Source organism: Bombus fervidus, chromosome 15 (assembly GCF_041682495.2).
Source record: "Bombus fervidus isolate BK054 chromosome 15, iyBomFerv1, whole genome shotgun sequence".
NCBI lineage: Eukaryota > Metazoa > Arthropoda > Insecta > Hymenoptera > Apidae > Bombus > Bombus fervidus.
Genome location: NC_091531.1, coordinates 7,098,069 through 7,123,132, shown reverse-complemented (window position 1 = coordinate 7,123,132; position 25,064 = coordinate 7,098,069). Strand labels below are relative to the sequence as shown.

At 34.0% G+C, this 25,064-nt stretch overlaps 1 protein-coding gene across 8 annotated transcripts in view; it reads right to left on the bottom strand.

Annotated features, from left to right (window-relative positions):
- Pdfr (Pigment-dispersing factor receptor) overlaps positions 1-25,064 on the bottom strand; it is an 83,507-nt gene that overhangs the window by 41,807 nt on the left and 16,636 nt on the right. For all 8 annotated transcript variants that reach the window (XR_011801771.1, XR_011801773.1, XR_011801772.1 and 5 more), the window contains exon 2: positions 219-1,844. Coding sequence is in view for 4 of the 8 variants with exons in the window: in XM_072017817.1 (XP_071873918.1) it covers positions 219-300 (82 nt within the window). In the remaining 4 variants the exon portion in view is untranslated. The remainder of the gene's footprint in view (positions 1-218; positions 1,845-25,064) is intronic.

Sequence of the window (25,064 nt, the reverse complement as noted above, 5' to 3'; positions counted from 1 at the left end):
TTTCAATTGCGAGCTAAAGTTTCTACCTGTAACCTACAGTTTAAATTTTGTATTAATATTTATAATTTACAATTACTGTATTATTTTACATTTTACAATCTTTACTTCGTATGCACGACTTTTCTTATGAAGGTCTTCAGTTTAATATTTTGACCTCTATACTGTTTCTTCCCACTTACTATACTTATAACTTACCATAATATTCTATCAGTACTTACCACCATCTGGAGGCTGAAAGTCCTTATACTTGTCGCTGCAGAACTCCTGCGTGCTATTGCCAATGGCATTACCGATGCCCATGTTTCCTTTAATTGTCCATTTTCACTTCCTTTTACCTCTACATCCTCCTCATCCATACAACTTCAATGAACACGTCCATACGACATACAGCAAATATACTCTGTCCTCGGGTTTCTTCATCTCTCGTCATCGGAAACCATTTTCTCCAACACGAAACGTAATCGAATTCGGCTATTCAATCGAATATCCCCGCGGCCACGCTGTTCCTGTCTTCTCTATCGTTTGCACGGACGAATTCTGGCTGGCTGAATCCTTTATCTCGTGCGGAGGAACGCTGACAAAGGCGAAAGGAATTTCTTCTGAGCCGATGAACGTTTCACGTTTAAACTGCCTCTTCGTAACTACGATTCACGTCGCTTACCCAGCTCCAGGATTTTTTTATTCTCCAGTTATACTCGTCGCTGAACGCTTTGTCGTTTTCTTTCGACAACTATTCGCTTCTATGTTACGACACGGATAATAGAGAAGAGTTTGGTAGCGTTTGGAGTATCTTTGTTCCACGCTAGCTACTGATCTTTGTTCTGAAGAAGTATGTTATGTCTTTTTGAAGATATCGATTCTGTAGATTCCTTGAAATGTTATATTTCAGCAATAATGGGACGAACAGAGAACAATTTAGTGGGGATTGTAGTGTGTTTGACGATGTTGATTACCTTTCTTCTTTGTTCTGAAGAGATTATGAGACATCCGAATGGCCTTCTGCAGATGCTGCTTTTCTATATTCATTTACATTTTATGTATTGGAAATGATAGAAAGAACGTAGAAGGAGTTAGTAATGGTTTGAGTATGTTTGACGATAATGATCGCTTCTCTTCTTTGCTCTGGGGAGGCTATGTGAGCTTCTAGCCACTTTATGGGGATACTAATTCCGTAGATCTCTTTAAATTTTATACATCAGCCATAATGGAAAGAACGAAGAAGAGTTAATAGTGGTTTGAGTATGCTTGACATCGTTTGTTGCTTCTCTTCTTTGTTCTGACAAAGTTTTATGAATATCAAGTCGCTTTTTGGAGATAACGATGATGTAGATTCCTTTGAATTGAATATCGGCAATAGTAGAAAGATTATAGAAGAGATTAGTAATGGTTTGAGTATGTTTGACGTGGTTGGTTCCTTCTCTTCTTTCTTCTGAGCAAGTTATGTTAGACTCCAGTGTGATGGTTTTAAAACATTCATTCTATATATCTCTTTAAATTTCATGTATTGACAATAATAGAAAGAGTCGAGGATAGTTTCTTAGGGATTGCACTATGTTAGCCACATTGATTTCTCTTCCAATACTTTGGAAACCACTTGGAAACAATATCTATATATTTGTTTGTATATTGGTTTGGATTTTGTATACTAATTATGTCGCAGTGCAGACTGGTTCTCCCTTGAGTATTTTTATTTAGCTTCCAGATGTGAATACTCCAAGAAATGAAACGTAAAGAAATACTTTTATAAAAGGATGATGGATGAAAAATTATATGGAATGCAAGCTTTCCGCGGTAATTGGGCTTTGGTCTGATCCATGAAGCGTTTCTTCATTGATGGCCTTCACCTGAAAAGAAAAAGGAATAATATTGTTAATGAGAGACAGAATAGATGGAAAATATTAAAAATATTCTAATAAATTAACAAGAAAAGAAGAAAAATCCTTTCAGGTCTTGTGACCAATCGTAAAATTATAAAAATTAGAGACACGGTATTAAAATCGTACATTGCTTCACTTATCGCTGACCAATACTACTGAAAACCAATATCAGAGTCTTCAAAGATCTTTTTCCCTTTTGTAGGTAAGTTAAAACAACTTCGATGCTTCCTAACTTAATTAATAAAATTCCTAAAAATCAATATGAAGACAAAAATTTCTTGCACAAAATTAAAGAAAAATTAAAACACTCTTCGAAAATAAATCGTGAACAAAGCGAGATATCAAGTATTCTTTCCCAACTGAAGAAACGTTATAACTAGACCGTGAACGTTTATGAAAATTCGTTTTCTTACGATGAAAAGTAAAGTGATTACAAAAATGAAAGGTAAATATTTGCCCCGCCTACTCACCGTTATGACGCGTGTTCTACTTTGCATATTTGACATATTTTTTCATACTATATGCAATCTACAGATTATGCATCTATGAAAAATTTATAGCTACAAAAATTGGCAGAATGCACGTAATACGGAAAAACATATAAAATATTCAACGAAACACAAATTATTAGTCTACGGATATTCGTGCAATTTTATATTTTTATGCACATAACCGAAAAAGTGGAATCTAATTGGTTTGTTCCATTCATTGAATGTCATAACAAATTTACTTTAAACGTTCCATATATTTCTACATATTATTGGGTTGGCAACTAAGTGATTGCGAATTTATCAATACCACCTAATGACAAAATCCGCAATCACTTAATTGCCAACCCAATATATGTATTCCATTCTTCTATTTCTTTTCACTCTTTAAATATTTTGGTCAATATACGAATTTCCATAAAGGTCCACAGCCTAATTATGACAATCTCTAAGCTCGTAACGTCTGGAGACATCCCTATGGCCAGGAGAGACCCGTATCTTCTCTGAAGAGAAACAAACGGAAGAAGAATCTTCTTAATCTTTGGTCACTTGTTGGAGATCCAAGAGACGCTGTTCTGAATAACTTTCCCTGCCTTCTATTTTTATTGTCTGTTCCTAGCAATTCAGTTTTCTATCTTCATTGTCCATTCACCTAACTCTGTTTTCCACCAGCACCGCTACGTGACATTTTTGAGTCCAAGTAGATTAGGCCTTGAACCTCAAGGGTCTGCAGCTCTATAAATAACCTCCCTTTAAAACCCCAACTTTCTTCAACTAAATTATCACGTCTTTTCCCGGGTATCCAACTTAAAACTGTTTTTCCGAAAATTTAACGAACCCAATAATCTTCCTTCGGAAAATTCGCGCTCCCGGCAACATCTTCTCTTCGCGTCAGATTCCGTCACGAAATTGAAACCCGTTTGCCTGACGTTACAAGTCTAGCGTTGAGATCGTTTCCAGGCCAAGAGGTAGTCGTCGAAAATCAGCGACGCGATAACACGAATTCCGGAAATGGGGCTTCAGGTATCCTCAGGAAATTTAAGCGGCCGTATCTAATTCCGAGCGTTCTCTCCACATCACTCTAGCTCCATAAGCCAGATATGTACTTTCATTTCGTTCCGTTTCCTGCCTTTTTTGCACAAGAAATTAATGGATTATGGTTGGAAAGAATTTCCGCGCTCTCTCGAATGCCCTCCCCGCCTTGCAGAAAATGAGCTAAACTTTCCTGTGTACAAGAGGTTGCTGTGTGGTCATAGTCTTTGTTTCTTTTCTCGAGGCGGATGCTTCTTAAAGTGAACTATTTCATTTCGTCTTGTAAAGTAGCGGATAACTTATATTGTTTACACTACAATTTATATTATTTTATTAATAATACTTGATTTATATTATTTATACTGCGCTTTATATTACTTCATTGATATTAGTAGTTTATTAATATTAATAATTTACTAATGTCATATTTCACAAAATTTTGCATTTCGTTAATACTGTTTTCTAATTAAATATTATCTACGTTGATCGCTGTAAGTAGACTATGGATTTATGTGTGTATTTATGGCAGATTGCAGGTGCTAAAGCTTCGCTAATTTAAATTCAACAAAAGAGAGTTTATAATTAACCGTTCATAATTTGAGACACAGCCAGTAATGAATTTGATCAGCTGTTAAATACGATCGTTTAATTAAATATAAATTCGCCGTTAATAACTTTACAAATATTCAACAACGGATTTACATGACCCGCAGTGATTTGTGATCAAATCTCTGTATATTGAGAAATTAAATAAGGAAATTATTTTGAACGAAAACTGCAAAACGAAAAATTCATTAAAATTGAGTATGAAAAACACCTCTGCTGAATTAAACCTAAGAACAGGAAATTATTTTGCCAATATATGTAATGTCATAATGGTATACTTTAGGATTTATGCAAATTTATATCTTATCTTTATTTGTTAATATCATTATCAATTTATCATTACACTTTAAATTTTTATTCATCGACAGTGACTCGGTTTACTTATTAAAAATTATACCAAGTATTCCACTGTAGGTTTATTATAAATTTTATAATTTGTATCTTCAAACCTCGCATGAATGCATGAAATAACGTACGATTAAATAATCTATAGAATATAATAATTTTGTTTGTATCTCCATAACAAATAACCAGATATTTATAGATATCTTGTTATACGGACAAACAGAGAATAATTCGGATCAGTTCTGAATAAAGCGCTCGGGACAGAAACCTATTTTTCAGAATGAAGAATTATTGGAAGCGTGCCTCTGGTGGAACAAGTTCCCAGTCTGCGAGGACACTATTTATACGTTTCTAAGACTGCACCGGTGCTGAAAGTTTACTCATAAAAAATTCTACTTTCTTTAGACTTTTCTATATGCCGTGTATGCACGTACACATATCGAGCTCGAATATACTGAAGTTCGCATGTATCTCACTATGAGAACTTTGAAATCCAAGTAGTCTTTCGAATCAACTTTTTCATTAACTTTGCACGTCAGGAAAACTTTCCAATATTAGATTATATGCTTTGAATGTCTTGTAAGAAGATACAAAGTTCGAGAAATATGCGTTGGAAATTTCTTTCGTCTAATTATTGCGGATTTGTACTACTTGCAAATAGGGGAAACTCCTGTACAGTACTACTGTAGTTCTACCCGGTGGATCAGTATGGATTTTGGATCGCTCTACGTAGAATTTAGTTGATGAGCTAAAAATGGTGAGCTGGTGATGTTTGTAACTATTTTTTCGATAGAAATTTAAGTCCCAGCCCACCACTGGATACAAGATCCCATCAAGCTTGGTCGACGACCACATTGTGGCTTTAATACGCAGCGCCACTATAGTGTCCATTAGCGAGGAAGTGTTGAGCAAGGAAGAAAGAGAAAAATGAAGTGCAACGGTAGTTTTTTTGCTCGAGTCCCATTGAAGTCACCGGCACTAGATTCGATAGTCATCATCGACACCAGACTTGGTCGATACCAGACTTGACCGACGACACCTTTAACTGACTGGTAGTATTAGCACAGGAGATTTTTGCCTACGCACGTAGGCTTCTTACTGCAAACAGTTGATGGCCGGATTGAAGGTTCTGGCCCAAAGCTACTTATCATCATGGATATCATATGGATTTGTGTTAAAATTACGCTCAAACTTAAGGTAAATTATTCGAAATCAAAGCAAGACCTACTTGATTTCTAGCCAGTTTGTGTTCTGTATTGGGTGTTAAGTCCGGCAATTCTTTGCGTAGCCCAGAATCCATCCCTCGGTTAGGGCGACCACCAACGGTGCAAATATAAATTGTCGGACCGATTTTAAGGAACTGTCATAAAACTAAGCATTTCCGCATTACCGTTAGGGTCCTTGGTATAAAACACTTTTAAGTCGAAACGTTTCTTATGATTATTGCTCCATTAAGTAAAAAGTGCGGAAATGTGGGTTTTTCCATTTTTCCCGGGATTTCCAGTCGCAAACGACCAGTGGTGGGGCGACCAATACCCAGCGAGAGTTTTCCTCTGTGACAGCATCGTCACCGAACTTTACTGGTTCAACGACTACAGATCAGTCAACATCTCTGTACTGGTTTATCATCGTCAGATCAGTCATAAAAAATTGCATTTGAGTTCACATTTGTAACCCAGTCAACATCACGGCACTGGGTTTACATCTTTAACTCAGTCAACATCTCTGCGCTAGTTTATCAGCCTTAGATCAGTCATATAGTTAACTTATATCTATACACACCAAGCGTAAACATCTTGTCTACAAGTTATTGAAATAAAGTGTAAATTACAACCTGTTACCTCAGTGTTATAATCAATTCAACCACCTCTATTGTCTTAACCAAGATAGGGAATCGATCATTTCCTGGCGTCGATTGTATAATAGTAACGGGAATTTACCACTCCCGTTGGGGAGTTCCCGTTCCTCGTTGTTGAAGTATCTACTTCAAGAAAAATTCTGCATCTTTATTTACGTGACCTGGAGACTGCTATTACGCAGAAATATTCTAAATAAGGACCTAAATATTATTGTACCCTTGAATATACATTATGGTTTTGGGTTGTAAGGTCCAGGAACAAAGGAACTGTAGCGGCACTCGACAGCAAATACCACCACTCGACATTAACTAGACTCGGACGACGGCAGCGCAGTGGTTAGCGTCTTAGATTACGACGAACGTTCAGAACCCGGGTTCAAATCCCCGACGGCCGGAGTTCCGATTTTTCTTCCGCGGTGTGAAAATACGCGGTGAGAAGAAAATACAGCAGTACCACAGCAGCGACATCTACACCCGCAATAGGAACCTTATCTCACCCTAACTCGGCCGCCACACAGCAGCAGTAGCACTATCACTCACAACTATATAAAGGCTTAACTAACAAACTACAAACAACAACACCTCAGAACTAATAAACAGATTTCTATTTATGTTCCTGTAGCCTCTAGCCCAAGTTATAAGGTTAACTTTTTTGGTAATGTCCTTTTGCTATGAATATATGAACGTGCTCTCTATCATTCCATTGTCTAGTAATTCTAAGAGAGTAAGGATCTGAATCAGCATAAACTTATGCTTATATATTATATTTGTTGTAACCTCTAGCCCAACCTAACCTCAATCTAGCCCAACCTAACCCCAATCTAGCCCAAGCTATAAGGTTAACTTTTTGGGTAATGTCCTTTTGCTATAAATATATGAACGTATTCCCTATTCCATTGTCTAGTAACACTAACAGAGTAAGGATCTGAATCAGCATAAACTTATACCTTTAATTATTTCAATATATCTTTATATTACAAATTCATCCATTCGTTCTTCAATCAGTTAACCTCAATCTCAACAATCGCGATCGCGTCTCTTCGCGAACGATCGAACATTGGGTTTAAGTTAGTTTTTCTAATCCAACCATCGCAAACCGATCGACCACCAATTAGCTGGTAGCAATAAACCTACGTAAATAAAAATCTTCCCTTTGCTAATATCATCGGTTAGTCAAAGCTGCTGTAGGTCAAAGCTATCATTGGTCAAGTCTGCTATCGGTCAAAGCTATCGTTGGTCAAGTCTGCTATCGATCAAAGCTATCATTGGTCAAGTCTGGTATCGACCAATTCCAGCGCCGATCAGGTCTAGTGTAGGTGAATAGTTGTCGGTGAAATGTGTATCAGGAAGATCCGTGTCGGTAATTTCAATGGGACCAGTTTCTACTCTACATGCTAGAGTCATGATGTCGCGATCAAATTGCTTCGCGTGGCTTCACGGGATCTCGTATCCATGGTATACGTATCTACCCATATCATGACTACCACTGAAGGGAATCCCCCACAAGGGCTGCTAGTGTTCCCTTGTTGCACGACTGACAATCAGTAACGTAACCTGATCCGAAATCAATTGTTCATGAGACATTACTAATACAATGACGAAATTCATTTAGTGTTTTAAATCAAACATTTACCAACGTATATGTGAGATTTTTTCTGACCAGAATAAGACCACATACGATACAGTTTAAATCACATCTACATGCATATTTAATAGAGGAAAGAAACTAAGTCGATAACATTGAATAAGTAAATATGCTGCGAATTATATCGTGTTTTGGTATTATTTCAATCTCACCATTACACTGATACAAGTTTTATTGAACAAAAGTTAAAAAGAAGAAAACTTCATCGTTGTGTTGGTATTATCTCACCGATATGTTTTCCCTTTCTCGTTCACTCACGTTATTTGTTTTTAAGTTCGACAAAATAGTATCTATACTGTATACTTAGCATCGATTCCTCCCTCGATGAACGCCTGAACGCCTGGCTCGACCACCAATTTGCGACTGCTGTAGTGCAGTTTACCGCAGATTTAGAGTGTCTAAACATCTGTTAGTGGAGGATCGTGTGTCTAAGAGCTAATTCTCTTCTACTAATTCCTGGCTATTCTTTGAATAAAACTGAGAGATACAGCAAAAATACTTTTTCCAAAAAGACACTCTGAAAAAAGCTATCTGACCTTTGACCTGCCTGCTGTACCGTGTCAAATAAAACTGGCATGTGTACTGACCAATATAAAATTCTTTTACGAAAAACACTCTAAAATAACCATTTAACCTTCGGCTGTAACTAGTAAACTAGAAAGAACAACTAACACACAATTCAAAGATCAACCAACTGGAGATCATCTTAAGAGACACCTAACCTTTGACCTGCCGAACGCAACAGCCCCTTTAAAGGGAGTACCGTGGACCATTTAAAGCGAGATGAGCCTGTCGATATTGAAAAATGTAGCATCCAAACTGAAAGGGAGATCGTGCCATTATACTATCGCATCGTTACGTCTCAGTGTCATCTTCTCCATCGATGGATTCACTTTTATCATACAACAGAAGAATCGATGAGACAGTCAATCTACCGATAGTCCATGAGGACAACCTGACATCCTTTTCACTGATCAATTTTTCATTAATGCTGAACCTCTCGAGAAAGCTTACCAATACTAATTCCATACTGTAGGGAGAAAAATATTCGGTCGATCGGATTGCTCGACCGATATCCGGGCCGATCTTCCGCTTGCCGAGCGGGTACTTCCCCAATTAAGTTAGCCAGGCTGACGGGAAAAATTTTCTCCTACGTTCCTAAAGTTTCAAATAGTTGCCATCTATAGTACTACTATATCATATATTACAAATTTTGTTAAAATAGTAGAAAATTCGAAAAATGTAAAAATTTAAAAATTTTGTATTGGAAGTCGTAATACTTGCAAATAGTTATAGAGTATGACTGCCAGCCATAAATTATTAGAGTTTATGATATCTACAGATTACATTTATTGAAAATTTCTAACAAATTTTGTTTTATCTGGTATTTTGCTTTAGTTTCCATTAGTCTCAATTTAATTTTATTTTATTTAGCCTTTTAGATTACGAGACATATATAATGCGAATGAAATAATTTATTTATAATAAAATATTTATCATTGACTGGTAAGTATTTGTTATTGGAAAGTCATCTATGAAAATTGTATTTTAAATAAAACTAACCCATTCTCGTTAAAAATCGATTGCCCAGCTCCTCAATATTGAACTACGGATATTCATGAATTTATGGAAAATTTTGACGCGCCAAAATGCACAGAGTGCGCGTAACATGCAAAGTTTACCACTCGTTACAATATTTCGTAGATAAAACAATTTTTTATCCAAGTTCCAGATTTTTAGTTATATTTATAAAAATATGAATTTGCTTAAATATCCGCAGTCTGCTCATCACCATCTTCATTTTTTACTGAAGTTGCGGATTTTAAAAATATTCCTAAAAATGTGAATTTGCCCAAATATCCTCAGTCTATTCATCACCATCTCAAATTTTTATTCCAATCCCAGGTTTCTAAAAATACTCCTGAAAATATGAATTTTCCTAAATATCTCCACTCTACTCATCACCATCTCCATTTTTTATTCAAGTTGCAGATTTTTAAAAATATTCGAAAAATATGAATTTCTCCAAGCAACCACAGTCTACTTATCACCATTCGGAAGTCATTACCAAACAAACGAGTAGATGTCGTAGATTCACCGTAGCTGTCGATCGTGGTTCCATCGTTGACTGATCGGTAGTGAAGTTCGTGTGTAAAATTTCATGGAAAGAAGAAAAGACTTCTTCTTCTTCTTCTCCGAGAAAAGTGGAGGTAGAAGCTTAGAAGAGGCTCGAAGAAAGTCGGAGAAATTCTGCTCCATCGTTCAATGATCAGTAGTGAAGTTGATGCGCAAAGTTTCGAGAGACAAGGAAGAGGACTTTTTATTCTCATTGCGAGAGAAACGTGGAGGCAGAAGCTTTGAAGGGGCCTGAAGAAATTGGAAATCGATCAACCTAGGAGAAAGAGGGCTAAATAGAGGGAAATCATATATTCCAAGGATCAGGCAGGATTTTCCTCGGCCGATACATTTGCAGGTTGGAGAATCAAAGAGTATGAGTTTCATACGTTAGCACATAGGAATTTTGTTTCCTCCTTTTCGGATCGTTTAAGATTATTGAACACCTTTCAATATACTGCAGTGAACAGAATATGAAAATGAAATTGGTGCTGTTTTTTTGAAACACTTGGAGAAAAAATAGGACAACTGTCATCGAATGACGCGTTAAAGGCTTACATTGAATTCACATAGAATTTTATTTGCAACTTTTTGCTGGTCCATTTAGGCAATTGAATTCTGGTTTTTAATGTATTGCGGTTTGAGGATGGAAAGTACAACGTGAAAATGGAGTTTCTCTGAATAGTGTTTTTAAACTCTTGAAGGATAAAATACAACTGAAAAAGAAGAAACGTTTCAATCATTGTAGTAAATTATGGAAATAATAAAAAAAATAATAAATTTTTAATATCAAAGATTGATTTAAAATTTCCGCACTTTTCATCAGATTTTTAAGATTATTTGAAGGCCATTTTTTTATTCAAATTCTATTATCCTGATAATGTAGAATGCATCCCGAATGTTTAACTCTGCTCCATTTCAGTTTCAATTCGGATCAAGCGATGAAAGCAGAACACTGGCCGACTGGCCGGAAAAAATGCATAAATCACAAACGAGTAACGAGTGTCGTTTTTTCAAGGATTATCGTCAATTTTCACTATTCGGTCGTTTCGAGGAATTAACGTCAGCTACACTTTTCCACCATTCCTTCCAGGAACGCCATTATTGGCAGGTTCCTCCAATAATGACCACTATCTTCCCTTCCATTCCTCCTCGGTCGCTGACCACTAAGCCTCACAAGAATTGTCTCGCTAGATGGCCGCAAATACTCAGAGGCAAGATGCCAAGCATTCCACTCATCATATACCACACCAAATACCAGGAAACATACATGTTTCACATAAAGTAGCATAATTTTATCCGCCTTTCAATAAAATCCATCTAAATATTCTCCAGCAAATGACATCAGACGAAGAAGTCAGACTAATCCAGAGTGCAATCATATTATTTCCATCTCTTTCATATCCCTATTTGTCCACATGAAAAACTGAAACTTGTTCAAAGGGAAAAAGCAATGCAAAAAACGATTGTTTGACATTTCATTTTTTTTCTGATATGCAACTTATTTATTGGAAGAGAAATGAAAAAAATTTATTTTTTCGTTGTTCACTCATATTACTCGTGTTAGCCAGAGAGAAGTTTCCTGTATTTAAATTATAATATGTTTGCTCCGTACACACTATTTTAAACGACACAGAGAAAACCACTTCATTGCAAATCAGTTTGTTACTAGTAGTTTGAAATGTTATTGAAAGAAGTTTGATATTGTATGAAAAAGTTTAAAATCCTATAAAACAAACAATAGGATTTTTGAAACTATTAAAAATTGTTTTTTAAACCATCAAACTGTTCGAACGGTATCGATGGAACTACGAAAATAATTTTTATTTGTAATATCAATAAAAGCAAGATATATGGACAAAAGAAAATACTGATATTTTGAATACGTTCCTTTTCATATCATTCTTCAACCATTTCCAACAATAATTTTTATTGAATTTTAAAAAATCTTATACAAGTATAAACGAACACTAAATATATAAGAAAATCTAAATAATTCAGAACTCCATATAAATATCCGAAATATTCAAATATCCAAAACTTGAAATAAATAAAAAGAATCCATATAATCGCTCCATAAGCTGAAGATCCACTGTACTTTAAATGTTTGAATATCAAAAATTCTAAATAAATAAAGAAGCTTATACAATTCTCCCATAAACTGCAGATGTACAAAACCATAGATTATACAGAATTAATCTACAAAGGGACATACACATAGAAAAAAAGGATGAAACCATTTTTGCTACTTTCAAACCGTATGTATCATAGCAATATTTGCCACGTAAAGCTAACAGAGCAGCTACCACAGAATATTTGTCTACCACGAAAAAAGAAAAAAAAGAGAGAGGAGCGACCAATAAAGGCAAAATTTTATGACCAGAAAAGCGGAATGACGAAAAGGACGAAGAAATATAAGAGGAACTCACACAGACTACTTGGTTGTTTGCCAGAAAGTCGAGATCCAGCATTCAGAGTACGCACCATGCATTTCTGGCTCGTGTTCATAGATGAATAGAGTCTGATTCGGAAACGTCGTCATGTTCTACTGACAAGATTCATGTTTCTCCTCTGATTGTTCATCTCGAAATGTTCAAGAGAAATTGAAAAGCATCTGCAAGACAGGTTGATACCGAAACTTTAAGAAGCAATAAATAGAAGTTATTGGACAACTTGTACCATTGAATTAAAATTTGAAATTTGCAAATAATATTTGCATATTAGTGGATTTTAGTATAATAAGATCTTTCTTTTTTGTCTTTTAACAAGTACTTTGTAAAACATATCAGATTTATCTCTGAAAGGATTATTTCATTTTAAAATTTCCAAATTTCCTAATTGCCAAGTTTCCTAGTTTCCTAATTCTCAAGTGTCGTAATTTCCTAATTGCTTAATTCCCAAGTTTCTCCATTTCCCAGTTCCTGAATTTCTTAATTTCCAAATTTTCAGACTTCCCTATTTCTAAGTTTACAAATTATAAAAATTTCAAAAGACCAAGATGGAAAAAAAATAAAACTTAAAAGATTTATCAGGCCGAAAAACGAACATTAAACATGTAAAACATGGAATCCATGGGATTCCATGTCGTTCGACGAGGCAAGTTATTTTTTGATATTTCAAAATGAATAGAAAAATGGTGAAAAAACCCTCGAGAACAGAGGAAAATACTGGCGCGGCAGCGCGATATTCCAGTGAAATAGGTCAAGCAAAAGACCAACACGTATCTCTAGAATGAATTCAGCAATGGTTGAAATGACTCCCTTGAAAATTTCTCGCGAATTTTAACTTTAAATTCTTTTCCTTTAGAGTGAAATTGATTCTGTTTTACAGTCTTTGCTCGACGACTGCTCTATAATTACCTTTTTTAATGTACCTTTTTAGGTACGAATTACTAAGAAATAAATAATAATAGATAAAAGGAAATTTATCTGTTTTTCTCTGCGTGAATGTTTTGCTATTTAATTAATTAAAAGTTTTTACTAAAATCAAATAAAATTCTATTACACTAATATAACCAAAAATCTTGTATTTCTTTCATTAACAATGTTGTTATTCACTAAAGTAATAAATATTCTTGTTTTCCTTCTCCTCACTACTATAAGGAAAGATCTTTTCTCTCATTAAGATCCACACCCACAAATATGATAAAAAAAACTTCCCTCATTTCTTCATCAATATACATAGTCCTATTTTCTATCCTAACCTAAAAACCAGATGCTATAATGTTAACACGAGCAACAGTTCACAATTCAATTAATTTTTAGCTTCCACTATTTCGTAGTATGAGTAAGCAGATGTATGCACGCTTTCAAGCGGTTCTCATCTCTCCCCGTCTCTACCTGTCTCTCCCTGTCTCTCCCCGTCTCTCCCTGTCTCTCCCCGTCTCTCCCTGTCTCTCCCTCGAGGCAATCAGGTTATCAATCGTACCAAGAAAGTTGCAAGGAACAGATACGTCCTAGGATCACGTTGATTCCTCTTACGCTGTTTAAACGAGTTTCATGAGCCGTTGAACTGTGCAAAACCAGCTAGAACATGATTGCTTTGAAATTCATTACTATGTAAGAAACAAAGGTGACGATAACTACCTGATGAAATTTTCGCGGAATTCGATTCTGTTGAAATTAAAGCATACAGTACGTGATTTGGTGGAATAATTTGGGAGTTCGTAAACGCATCGAAGACGTCTTTTGAGGATTACTTAAGAGAAACTTCAAAGATAGTGATTTTTGGAAATGTTTATGAGAAAGCTTGTAGCGTTTGTTTAATTTTGTTAAGAATGGAAATAAGAAGAAGGACATTAGAGCGATTGTACGTCAGTTTAGAGTGTTTTGGCCCTTCCTGTTATTTATTTTCACGATGGTAATAGAGCTAACATTTTCATTAAAAGAGATAACCATATAAAAGATTATTCATAATTAGAAGATAATTCATAAATCACAAATTTGTATTATTGTCTAAAGAAACCTTCTATTCTATAGTTGCACAAAAGATATTTCAATCATCTGAAATATTGCTCTGAAATCTAAAGAATCCTCAGACAAGAAAATAATATACGAAGAAATACTTTGTAGTGTAAGGAATTTTCTTACAATTCACGCACATATAAAGAACCTTTGTACAAACTAAAATACTCTTGAAATATTCACCAAACTATTCTCATAAAATATAGAGAACCGTCTACGAAGAGAAGAAGGGAAATCTAACGTAGAAAATCTTATCACACTCCAAGAAATCTTCCCAATCTAAAAAACTTACTCTCTGCAGAAAATATCAAAGATCTCTTAATACAAAAACTCTTCTCACGGCCCAAAGAATTGTCTAAAAAAAAGTCTTAAAAAAAAACTTTTATATAATATTAAATGATATTAATCCTGAAATATTCCCCTAGAATCTTAAGAATCTCCCTGTAAACCTTTAAGCTAAGGAATTCCTCTGTATTTCTTTTTGCTAATCCACCACCAAACTTTCATGGTTAAAACAGTTCTCCAAATAGGGGGAAGTATCACGACAAGGAAACAGAGGATTCTCTTCAATTAAGAAAGTTTGCTCCATCAAAAACGATAGGATCCATCAACTAAAAGGGAATCTCAATTGCCACTGCTTGATTCGCGGCTCTGCATCAGAACTTCACGTTGAAATGGGACAATCGATTGCGAGGAGAATAGTCGTGGTTGGCAAGGACAACTGGTTTTTGTAGGTCAGAAATCTCACTGTACGTTAGCCGGCATCAGTTGGCTGGAAAAGTGAAAGAAGCACTTCTTTCTCGCCGGAGGAAGCTCAGCACAGAAATAGAAACCGCCTTAACATTTTCTGGTTATATTTATACCATTCAATTCTTACTTCTTCTATTTTTCATCAGGGTTTCGCAACAATTGTCAGCTAAAAAAAGATTCATAAAGAGGATGATGAACCATAGTGCAAGGAACTCGTCGAAGCGTTCCTTTGATATTATACAAAAGGTATTAAAACATTGGAAACATCATGATCACGTTGAAAGCTAGGAAAAGTAGGAACCATGTTCGATCTGAATCTTTATTTTAATCACAAATTTCAATGATTGAAATGATTTATTGAAATAATTTATTAATATAATTATTGGAAGATATTGTTAAAATTGAACATTTCATTTAAATTGTGTATGTGGTATTTTGATGATGTTTATATTAAGCACGGTGCATTGGCATTATGATAATGTAACTGACGCGACACTAACGCCAAATGTGTCACTATCGTACAATATGCACATCTATTCATTTATTTGTTCATATACTCATCTATTCTATTTTTCTAATGCTGGTTATTAATGATTTATAATGATTATTTCTTTATTACTTTTATTTTTTTATTCATAGGATATTCTGTTAATTCTAAATTATATTTTGTTGATTCTTGAAGTAAATATTCTATGTCGATAAATTCGAGGTTATAAAGCTGTCACAATGCCCATAACGTTTCACATTTTTATCTTTAATAAATCGTATCAGCATGATTAATAACCATGCAGAGTGAAAAATTATTAATTTGATCCATCACGAAACTGCAATTCCAATTACACGTGCTCCATTCTCATGCATATAAAACGGTTACACAACGAGGAACAATCGTTTCACATACTGCATCGTTCACTATACAACAGTGAGCGTTTTCGTTTGTCAAAATGACATACCATTGTATCCTTGTCAGTGTCGTCGCTTGGAAATTATTACTGTCTCGCGTGTAGGTGATCTTCACGAAGACAAGTTGAATAAATTCCTTTCTTAAGCTAGCATTCAGAACAGTGTGTTTCATTCGTCTCACGAAATGTAAAGAAAGACGCAATACTCTGTCTTCTTTAAATGATTAATGAATTGCAGCAAATTTATAAAAATTCATATCCTTTTTTTAATAACATAAAAGAAACGAAGCATATTCTTCATTTACGAATATTAGGATAAATTTATGTATGAGCATGACAAAACTTGCTAAACCTAACCCAAACCTAACTTAACCAAAGTAAAACTTGACAAACAATAAAATTTAGTTTTGACTAAAAATAATTCCTAATTACCAGAAATAATGCTTTCAGGTAATTCCAAATAATAAATAATTTCTAACTAACTGATAAAGAAATTCTATCTACATAAGAACATAGAAGAATATGGCAATATGACAATATGACAAAATATGAAAATATAATATAAACAAAATTGATAAATAGGGAGCAACGTTTACCTAAGAAGCCAATATAGTTTCAAATTCCACGCTAATTAGCAAGCAAGGTCTAAGATACACTCTGCTCGTAATCTAACATTTCTAAGTCTAAAACCATCTTCATCATCCTGCTTAATTGCAGTACTGCACATTAGTTCGCATTATCGAGCATGGTAATTGCCTTTATGAACGTGCAATACGGATTTCGAAGTTGAAAATTCCATAGGGAATTTCAGCTTCGAAGCAACGTCCAGAGGTCAGATATTGCGTTTACTTAGTCCAATAATCTACGTATGTAAAAGGAAACGCGAATCTACAATGAGAAAGATAGCGCATGTGGGTTCTTTTTGCATGTTTATTTTTGAAATTTTTTAATCCCCTGGCATTTTCAGAATTTTCGAACTTCTTGAGACTATCATAATTTGCCCCCACTCTCAAAAAATATTTAAAGACTCCAATAAAGAACCAAAATTTTCTTCATGTACAGAGTATGTCTGCAATTAATTATTCGTACAAAAATTATCAGGCATTGAAGAAACTTATCACTTATCACTGAATGGTTAGAGTTTGTATTGGGAAATGTGGAAGGGGCGACAACTAAAGGAAAATGATTTTCAGTTTATGGAGATTAGAGGAGCGCATCTGGCGCGATGGATGCACAACTTTGTATGCCAGTCAACAGCAGACCGAAACGGTGATTAATTAACGCGTGACAAAACAGTATTCAATCAAAGTATCATCCAAGAATTAAAGAGGATCCCATTAGCCGGCAAACTGAACCATTACGTGGATTACACAGAAATAATATTGTATTGTGATGCAATAAAATAATTAAAGTTAGAAACATTGAAATCTAACTCAACTACACATATATAGGTGTACCATAAAATAATTAATATCTCTTCTCTATTCCAATCAGAATTAAGAAAGCAAGATAATTTGTCCAACATTTCATTAATTTTCTACTTATTAGTAGGGATTTTTTGAAAAATCCCTGCAACATTTAAATGCTCAAAAATAATTGTTGCAAGGTATCAATATCAAATTAATTCAATATCAAGGTTGCAAAGTTGTAAGGTAATTGAATTAATATTCTTATCAATAAAATGAAACAAATGTAGCAATAACTGCGTTGTATAATATAATTATTTCTATTTTATTACTGTATACATGTAATAAGAACTATTTAAAATAATTTTTATTCTATGTTCTAAAGATATGTAAAAATAACCTATAATTTAACTTTTTTTTACTATTAACCATATTTTAATAATTATATCTTATATCTTAATCATAATTCATTTAAAACAGAATTACAGAATAATTAAATGAACACGAAAACGTAAATAATTACATTTCCTGACTAGAACAGTGTATTTTGCAACTGATATAATTGTTTCTCTGCTTTTGTAATGAAGATCTCGCGTCAAAAGTTGAAGGCCCATTAACTCAACTGAAAAGGGATCCTGCGAGGAAATAAGTTTCGTCTCTTTTACATCAACAAAATGTAACTCCAGTTAACTACTACTTCTGTTCATCCTTGTCATTTCTCATTCAAATCTCTTTGCTTAAAAGTTCCTTCGGGGCTCCCTTTGATAGAAATAAAATAGATCCAAGCAGAAATGTCAAAGAAACCTCATTTACTCCAGTTTCTTTAGTAAAAAGTCATCAGGTCGAGTGAGAATAATCATAGAGGCGAGTGACTCGGGGCGTTGAGGGATGCTCGATCCAATTTCTGATTTAGGATAAAAAAAAAAGGATACGGAAGCCTTTTCACTAGTTAGAAACTGGTATATGGAATAATTTCATGTAGTTGGTTATGCGACTGTTAGAAGTTTTAACGAGACACCTCTCGAAAGTCGAAGCTTAATCTGGCTAAAGGTACTTTAACCTCAAAAGCTTCGGATTAGGATCGCGTTTAATGCTTACGACATCATAGCTTTAATGGACCGTGCATTTGGATTTTCAATATTAAGAATTTTATGTTTAGGTTAGAACATGTTTATCGATATTGATTCAAGTTTTGATTATGTGTTTATAGGTTAGGTTTTTCTTGTTTAAGTGCTTCATAGATCTGTCTTTTCAATGTTAAGAATTTTTACTTTGCAGATTAAGATTTATTTGTTGATGTTAGCCAAACGTTTAAAGTTATATAAGTTAGATTTTTGTTGTTTTAGTGCTTCGTGGACTTGCTTTGTAATGTTGACAATTTTTAGGTTAGGATTTTATTTACTGATAGTAGGTGGACTTTTGATTAAATTAGGCTTTCAAGGTTTAAATATCTCGTGCTCCAGTTTTTCTAATTTTTAAAATATTTACTGTAGGTTAGGATATTTTTGTTTATATTAGGTAAATTCTTTTTCAGATTTTAGCTAAATTTTTTGAAAATTAAATTAGATTTCTATTGTTTAAAATACATGATTTGTGTGATGTTCAATTAAAAATATGATGCAACAAGTATCTGTATAGAAACTGGAATCTTCTTCCATTTTCTGAGAAAATTATTTTCATCGCAACCGTGTTATTATTTTCCCGGAATATAAAAACCACGCAGGAGAAAATAGGCATAAAATTGATTTGCGGTTTATAGGGGAGAATCTTTATAAGGATTATTGAGAAGCTTTGAAGTCTATCGTTCATGACGATATTTCTACTTTGTGGAATGACATGAAAGAACGAATTTAAAATGCATATTGAAATATGAATCATAGATATAAAGTAGGAATGGCATTCATTCGTGGTTTAATCGTGGAAAACGACAGAAATATTTAAAAATAAGTTTGTCTGCTTAAAATAATTTAATATTTAAAATGGTACTATTTGTTTCGCTTGAGAAATCAAACAATCTGGATATACAAAGAGCTTTCTAAATAAAAGAGCAGATTCACAAGATTGGATGATTGTGTATTAACTTTTCAAAAATTGTAAGCTTCCTGTTAACGTATGTTAGCTTTGGAAAAAAACCGGCTTTTTGTTACTGAGCATCAGCTTTCAAAACTTTAATCTCTTTGTTATTATGTATTAACTTAAAAAAAAAATGTAGCTTTTAAAATCAGAAGCTACTTAAAAGAATTGGACTTTAAAAATTTTTAAATGTTTTATCCCATTGTAATATCATATCATACTACGTATATCATTGCAAAGCCTTTTATTCATAATTTCCTTTTATATTAAATAAAAAGCAAATTGTATATAAAAAAGTATACTAATAATTTAAGAACTAAGCACAAAATATTGAAATGACTGTCTCTCTCTCTCTCTCTCTCTCTCTCTCTCTCTCTCTCTCTATTAAATCTAGTATAAAATTATAATTACTACATATTCATTCACTTATACAGTCTTTCTTCTTGAATCGTTTGTACTTTCCATTACCACATCAATACTACTATAATAATGTCAAAATTATCCATTCTATTGCTTTCACCAATGAAAGATGAAAAACGGGAGAAGCTTACTATAGAAATAAATCTAATATTCTTTTCTTTCCTATCCGATGCAAACCTAATTTTCTACTTCTTCTAATTTAACCCAAAACTAATCTTTCCTTTTCAATATAACTCAAACCTAACCTCCTTTTCTTTGTAACTTAATCCAAAACTAACATTTTCTTCTCAATATAATCCAAACCTAACCTCTTTTTCTTCTTCGAGTGTTTTTAGGTGAGAAACATGAAATATGAATGAATTAGAAAGAAATATTCGTCGACTAATTCATTGTCCTTCAGCAACCATTAACGTACTGTATTTTTAATATAAAATGATTACTTATGAAAAAATTGTTTATAAATTGTTAAAAATGAAAACTTTCAATCTTATGAAATCTATATAACTTGGAAATTAATTCCCAAACAACATTTCTGTATATGAACTTCAGATTATCTCATTACCTTGATGTATAGAATCACACCTCATAAACATCGCCCACTTGGTATTAGTGCTTCGTATAGTTCAGTGTGTTTTACTATGTTCGATTGAAACCTTTTTGCCATAGGTCACAGGTAATACAATAGATCGAGAAACGATCGTCATCGAGTGATTTAATTCTACACTTAACTCAACCTAAACATTTGCTTTCGTTATAATTGCGTATTTCAAATTGATCATTCGATTGGATAAACAAGATTCGTTTAATTATGCATCATCTCTCGATGTTAACGATCATGATACGTGAGAACGCAATCGTAAATCGTCAGACCTAAAGCGTTTCGTTCTCGTTGATTTGCCTCGTGGCAAATTTTAATCTACGAAATGACCCATGAGAATTTCATTTCTAGATTTATCTTACATCTAGAAATAGGTTGCCGTTATTAAAATGGAAATTATTTGGTTACCAAGAATTCTTTTACATAAATTTATTCTACTCTGTGAATAATTTGTTCACATGAGAAGACAAATAGAGAGGGAAAAAGCAAAGAGCGTATAGAAAATTATTCTTTCGTTTAGTGAAGTTCTTTCTTTTTGGTGGAAAAGAAAACTAAAGATTGATTTAGAAAACTTGGATTTTTGAGTTGAAAAATAGAATTTTCTTATAGATTACATTTTCTACGAATTTGTATGAAATTCAAGCAATAGCAGAAATATAGTTTCAATTTGCTTCAAATTGAAACAAAAGATTAATTTACCCAAACAAAATTCCAGTCTAAGAGAAAACAACGAAAAAATATACAAAATCTATCTTCTAGGGACAAAACCGAATTTTGATAACTTGCCAAGGACCAATAAAACGAAGAGATTGAAAATAGGAAGCAGGAAACAGGACTGGAAAGTTAATCGATGTGCCAAACACATTAATTCCAAACCATTTCCAACTACTAACGAATCAGTAACTGCCTCCTACGCGTGTTGCATCGAATTCTCTCGCGTCGAGTACGAAACCGATCGTCAGCTATCGAGTACCTCTTATTCTGCAAACAAAAATTGCACCAATAAAATCCAACGATTTCCATTAGTACCTTCAAGACTAAGGGAAACATCGTTCCAAAAACAGAAACTACAATATCATAGAAAAATTGCAAAGAATCCTATTGGGAATCCTATTGAGTTGGCAACTAAGTTATTGCGGATTTGTCATTAGGTGGTATTGACAAAATCCACAATCACTTAGTTGCCAACCCAATATTTGCATGAAGAAAAACAGCACCGTCACAGAGAAAAATCAACTACTCCTAAAACGAAGAACAAAGAAGTTTAAAAAATAACAGTATAATTTCGAAAGTGGTATGTTTGACATAACCTAAAAACTCACAAATGAAACAAACCTCCATTTAGATTACGTTACTTTCCTCATATTCACAAAAATATAAATTTGCATAGAACTTTATAGTTTACTCGTTGCAATATGTTCATTAAAAAGTTTCTATAAATAATTGAGATGTTCCCATGAACAAATTGTTCCACGTAACAATCCAGGTGAAAGGGGAGACCAAGCGTGCGATCCCGCGCTTCTTCTAAAATCTGCCCGCTAATTACCGCAGTATCGCGCGCCCATTGTTCACGAAAACCTCGGTTACGAGCCCATCCGACTATCGAGCCTTGACCTGGATGAACGCTTAACGATTGGAACCAGCCTGATTCAAGATCCATTGGGATTTTGACGAAATTTTCCTCTGGACAATGATTTGAGAATTTAATGAGGAAAGGAGATTGGATTTTGTTTGGCAGGACACGGCAGTTTGAATTGAATTAGACTGGAATAATCAACTTCGAGATTAATAAATAATTGACTTTTGCTTTGGATTGGTTAGTATTTACGTTTTGTGGTTATGCTTTGTTAGAAGGTTTTATTGGCCTCGGAATTTTGAAACTATTTTATGGACTCCTTCAGCATTCTGCTGGATATTAACATTGCAATATTTTGAAGTGAATTATTGGATTGGCAACTAAGTGATTGCGGATTTTGTCAATGCCACCTAATGACAAAATCCGCAATCATTTAGTTGCCAACCCAATAGATTGGGATAAAAGCCGGGATAAATAGATGATCATATTTTGATTTACACAGATTTCAATTGGTTTGTTAAAAAGTTTTACTACCTTTGGAATGCTTGGGTAATATTAATATTGGTGAATATTAATATTTACCATTAAATTAGATTAAATTAGATTGGATTGAATTTTAGAATGAATTTAGATTTATCATATTTGACTTTTACTCAATTTTGCATTAAAATTTTTAAAAATTTTCATAATCTTGGAATTTTACAACTATTTCAGTAACTTTTTCAGTAATCTGATCAAATTGGTATAGGTACTGTAGCGTGTTAAGACAATGTTCAGTTATATAAGAAATATTAATTCTATATTATATAATATAGAGGGTGTCCCACGCAATTAGATCAAACTACATCTCTGAAATACCAGAGATGAAAAAAGGACGATGGAAAAGAATATGAGGATAAAATAAAATGACAAAGAATGGTATACCATCGGAAGTTAACATTGTGCTTTTTTATGAATATAGAAGATGTAACTACTACTTCATTTTTTAGAAGCAACCTTATACTGTCGAATGTGGATATTATGTAATTGACCTTTTTAAATATAATTGTCACATTTTCTCCCATCTCCAGCAATTTCTTTTTTTGTGAGAAAGTAATTTAAGAAACAATTTAAATGAGAAAAAATATATCGTGTATAACGCGTACAAAAATGTCAGTCTACCTGTTGATGTGCAAAATGCTCGCGAATTTTCACATCTTTTTTCAAATTCGGTGGTCTGAAACTACTATGTAGCCTACTCTGTACGCGTTTGAATCGTGAGAAATGGATTCGATTCGAGCTATCTTTTACTCTGCGGACGTCATGAGGCGGCAGATTACGCCGTAATCATACAGAGAGTGGTAAATGGTAAAATAGGCATTTGTAGTATTGGCATTGGCTAGTAGCGCCATCACCTGTCCTGCCTCTTGCAGCTTACAGCTCTGCACGACCACGATCTTACACGGATTTCTACGATTAAGATCTTTGTCAGCCGAATTTTCAAAATCGTTTACTTCCGTGAAAAATGACCCTCGTTTTCTTCAACTTTAGCGGCCTAAAATACCGCCAAAATGACACATTCAGATGAAAAGTTTCACAATCTGAATACTATACTTTGGTATAGTAGGTGGCGTTTTGTTCCGCGATCTTTCTCAATGTTCCTTTGAGTATTCTATCGTTCCGGAACCTGTCAGATTCCTTGGGCCCTTCACGTTCTTTAAAAATCGAAACGAATTTTCCGAGCGACCCAATAATAGTGATAAAGCTACTAGCCATAAAAGTTCCATTGGGTCCAATAGCAGTATATCCATGTCAATAGCTCGTCGATGTAGTTAACATGGTCCAGTGACCACTATGATGCCAGAGGCACCCAGAATCGAGGAAGCCAGGAGGAAATTTATGGAACACTGGTTGCATATCGAAAGGATGAAATTATAACGACGACCTAGTGACTGTTGCGTAGGCAGATAGTGGCGTATTGCATACTAAACGAGAAGCCACAGTCCTCCAGACGTCTACAATCACAGCTCTTCTCATTCTAAGTTCGCTAACCCTCAAGATCTTGACGAGTTATCAATCACTGTTTGCTACAGTTACCGATTTTCAACTATTCCAACAATTGTGGTTTCGGGATCGGATGAGAGATTCTAATTTTATCACGTATTAGAATAGAAATACTTTTTCTCGTTTTTCATCGCTTGATGGAATGGAATGGGTATACTTTTCCTGTTCATTCTGTATGAAAATGTAATTCTAGCACGTAGATAGAATATTCCGGAGAATCGTAATTTCATGAAATAATAATAAAAACGGGAAAAGACAGTGACTTTTTAATACAAATAGAGAACCTAATTTTTCGCTGTTGATGAAATACCCTTGTGATAGAATGTTAGCCAAAAGATTCTAATTTTCAAATATACATGATTTCAGCTGTATTTTGTGGATAATAACAAATAAGATAAAAACAAGAAGATTGCAATTTTTTAATGTAAAATATTAAACGAACGAAAATAATATAAAATAATAAAGGAATAATGATATCTAACATTAAAATTAAAATAAAGTTACAACTTGATATAATGAAGAAAGCTAATCTTTTCCAATTGATGAAACTATCTTAATTCGTAATATTCCTCGAAATATTCTAATTTTGAGATATTTTTCATTTTAATTTCGTTAGAAATAAAAGACATTTTAACCAATAACTATCAATATGCGAAAAAGGAACGTGTCTCTGCTTATCTCTCCCGAGATTCTAACCTCAAAACACTATTCAATCTAAAGGAAAACTCGCATCATTTTCTTTCCTCGATGCTGAAACCCCAATGGAAACAGGAAAAGATCCGATTCAATAAGTATCCAACAGATGAATAAAGAATCACTCTGGCCGGAGAATTTTACTTCCAATCTCTTAGGGGCATCACGTGCTCT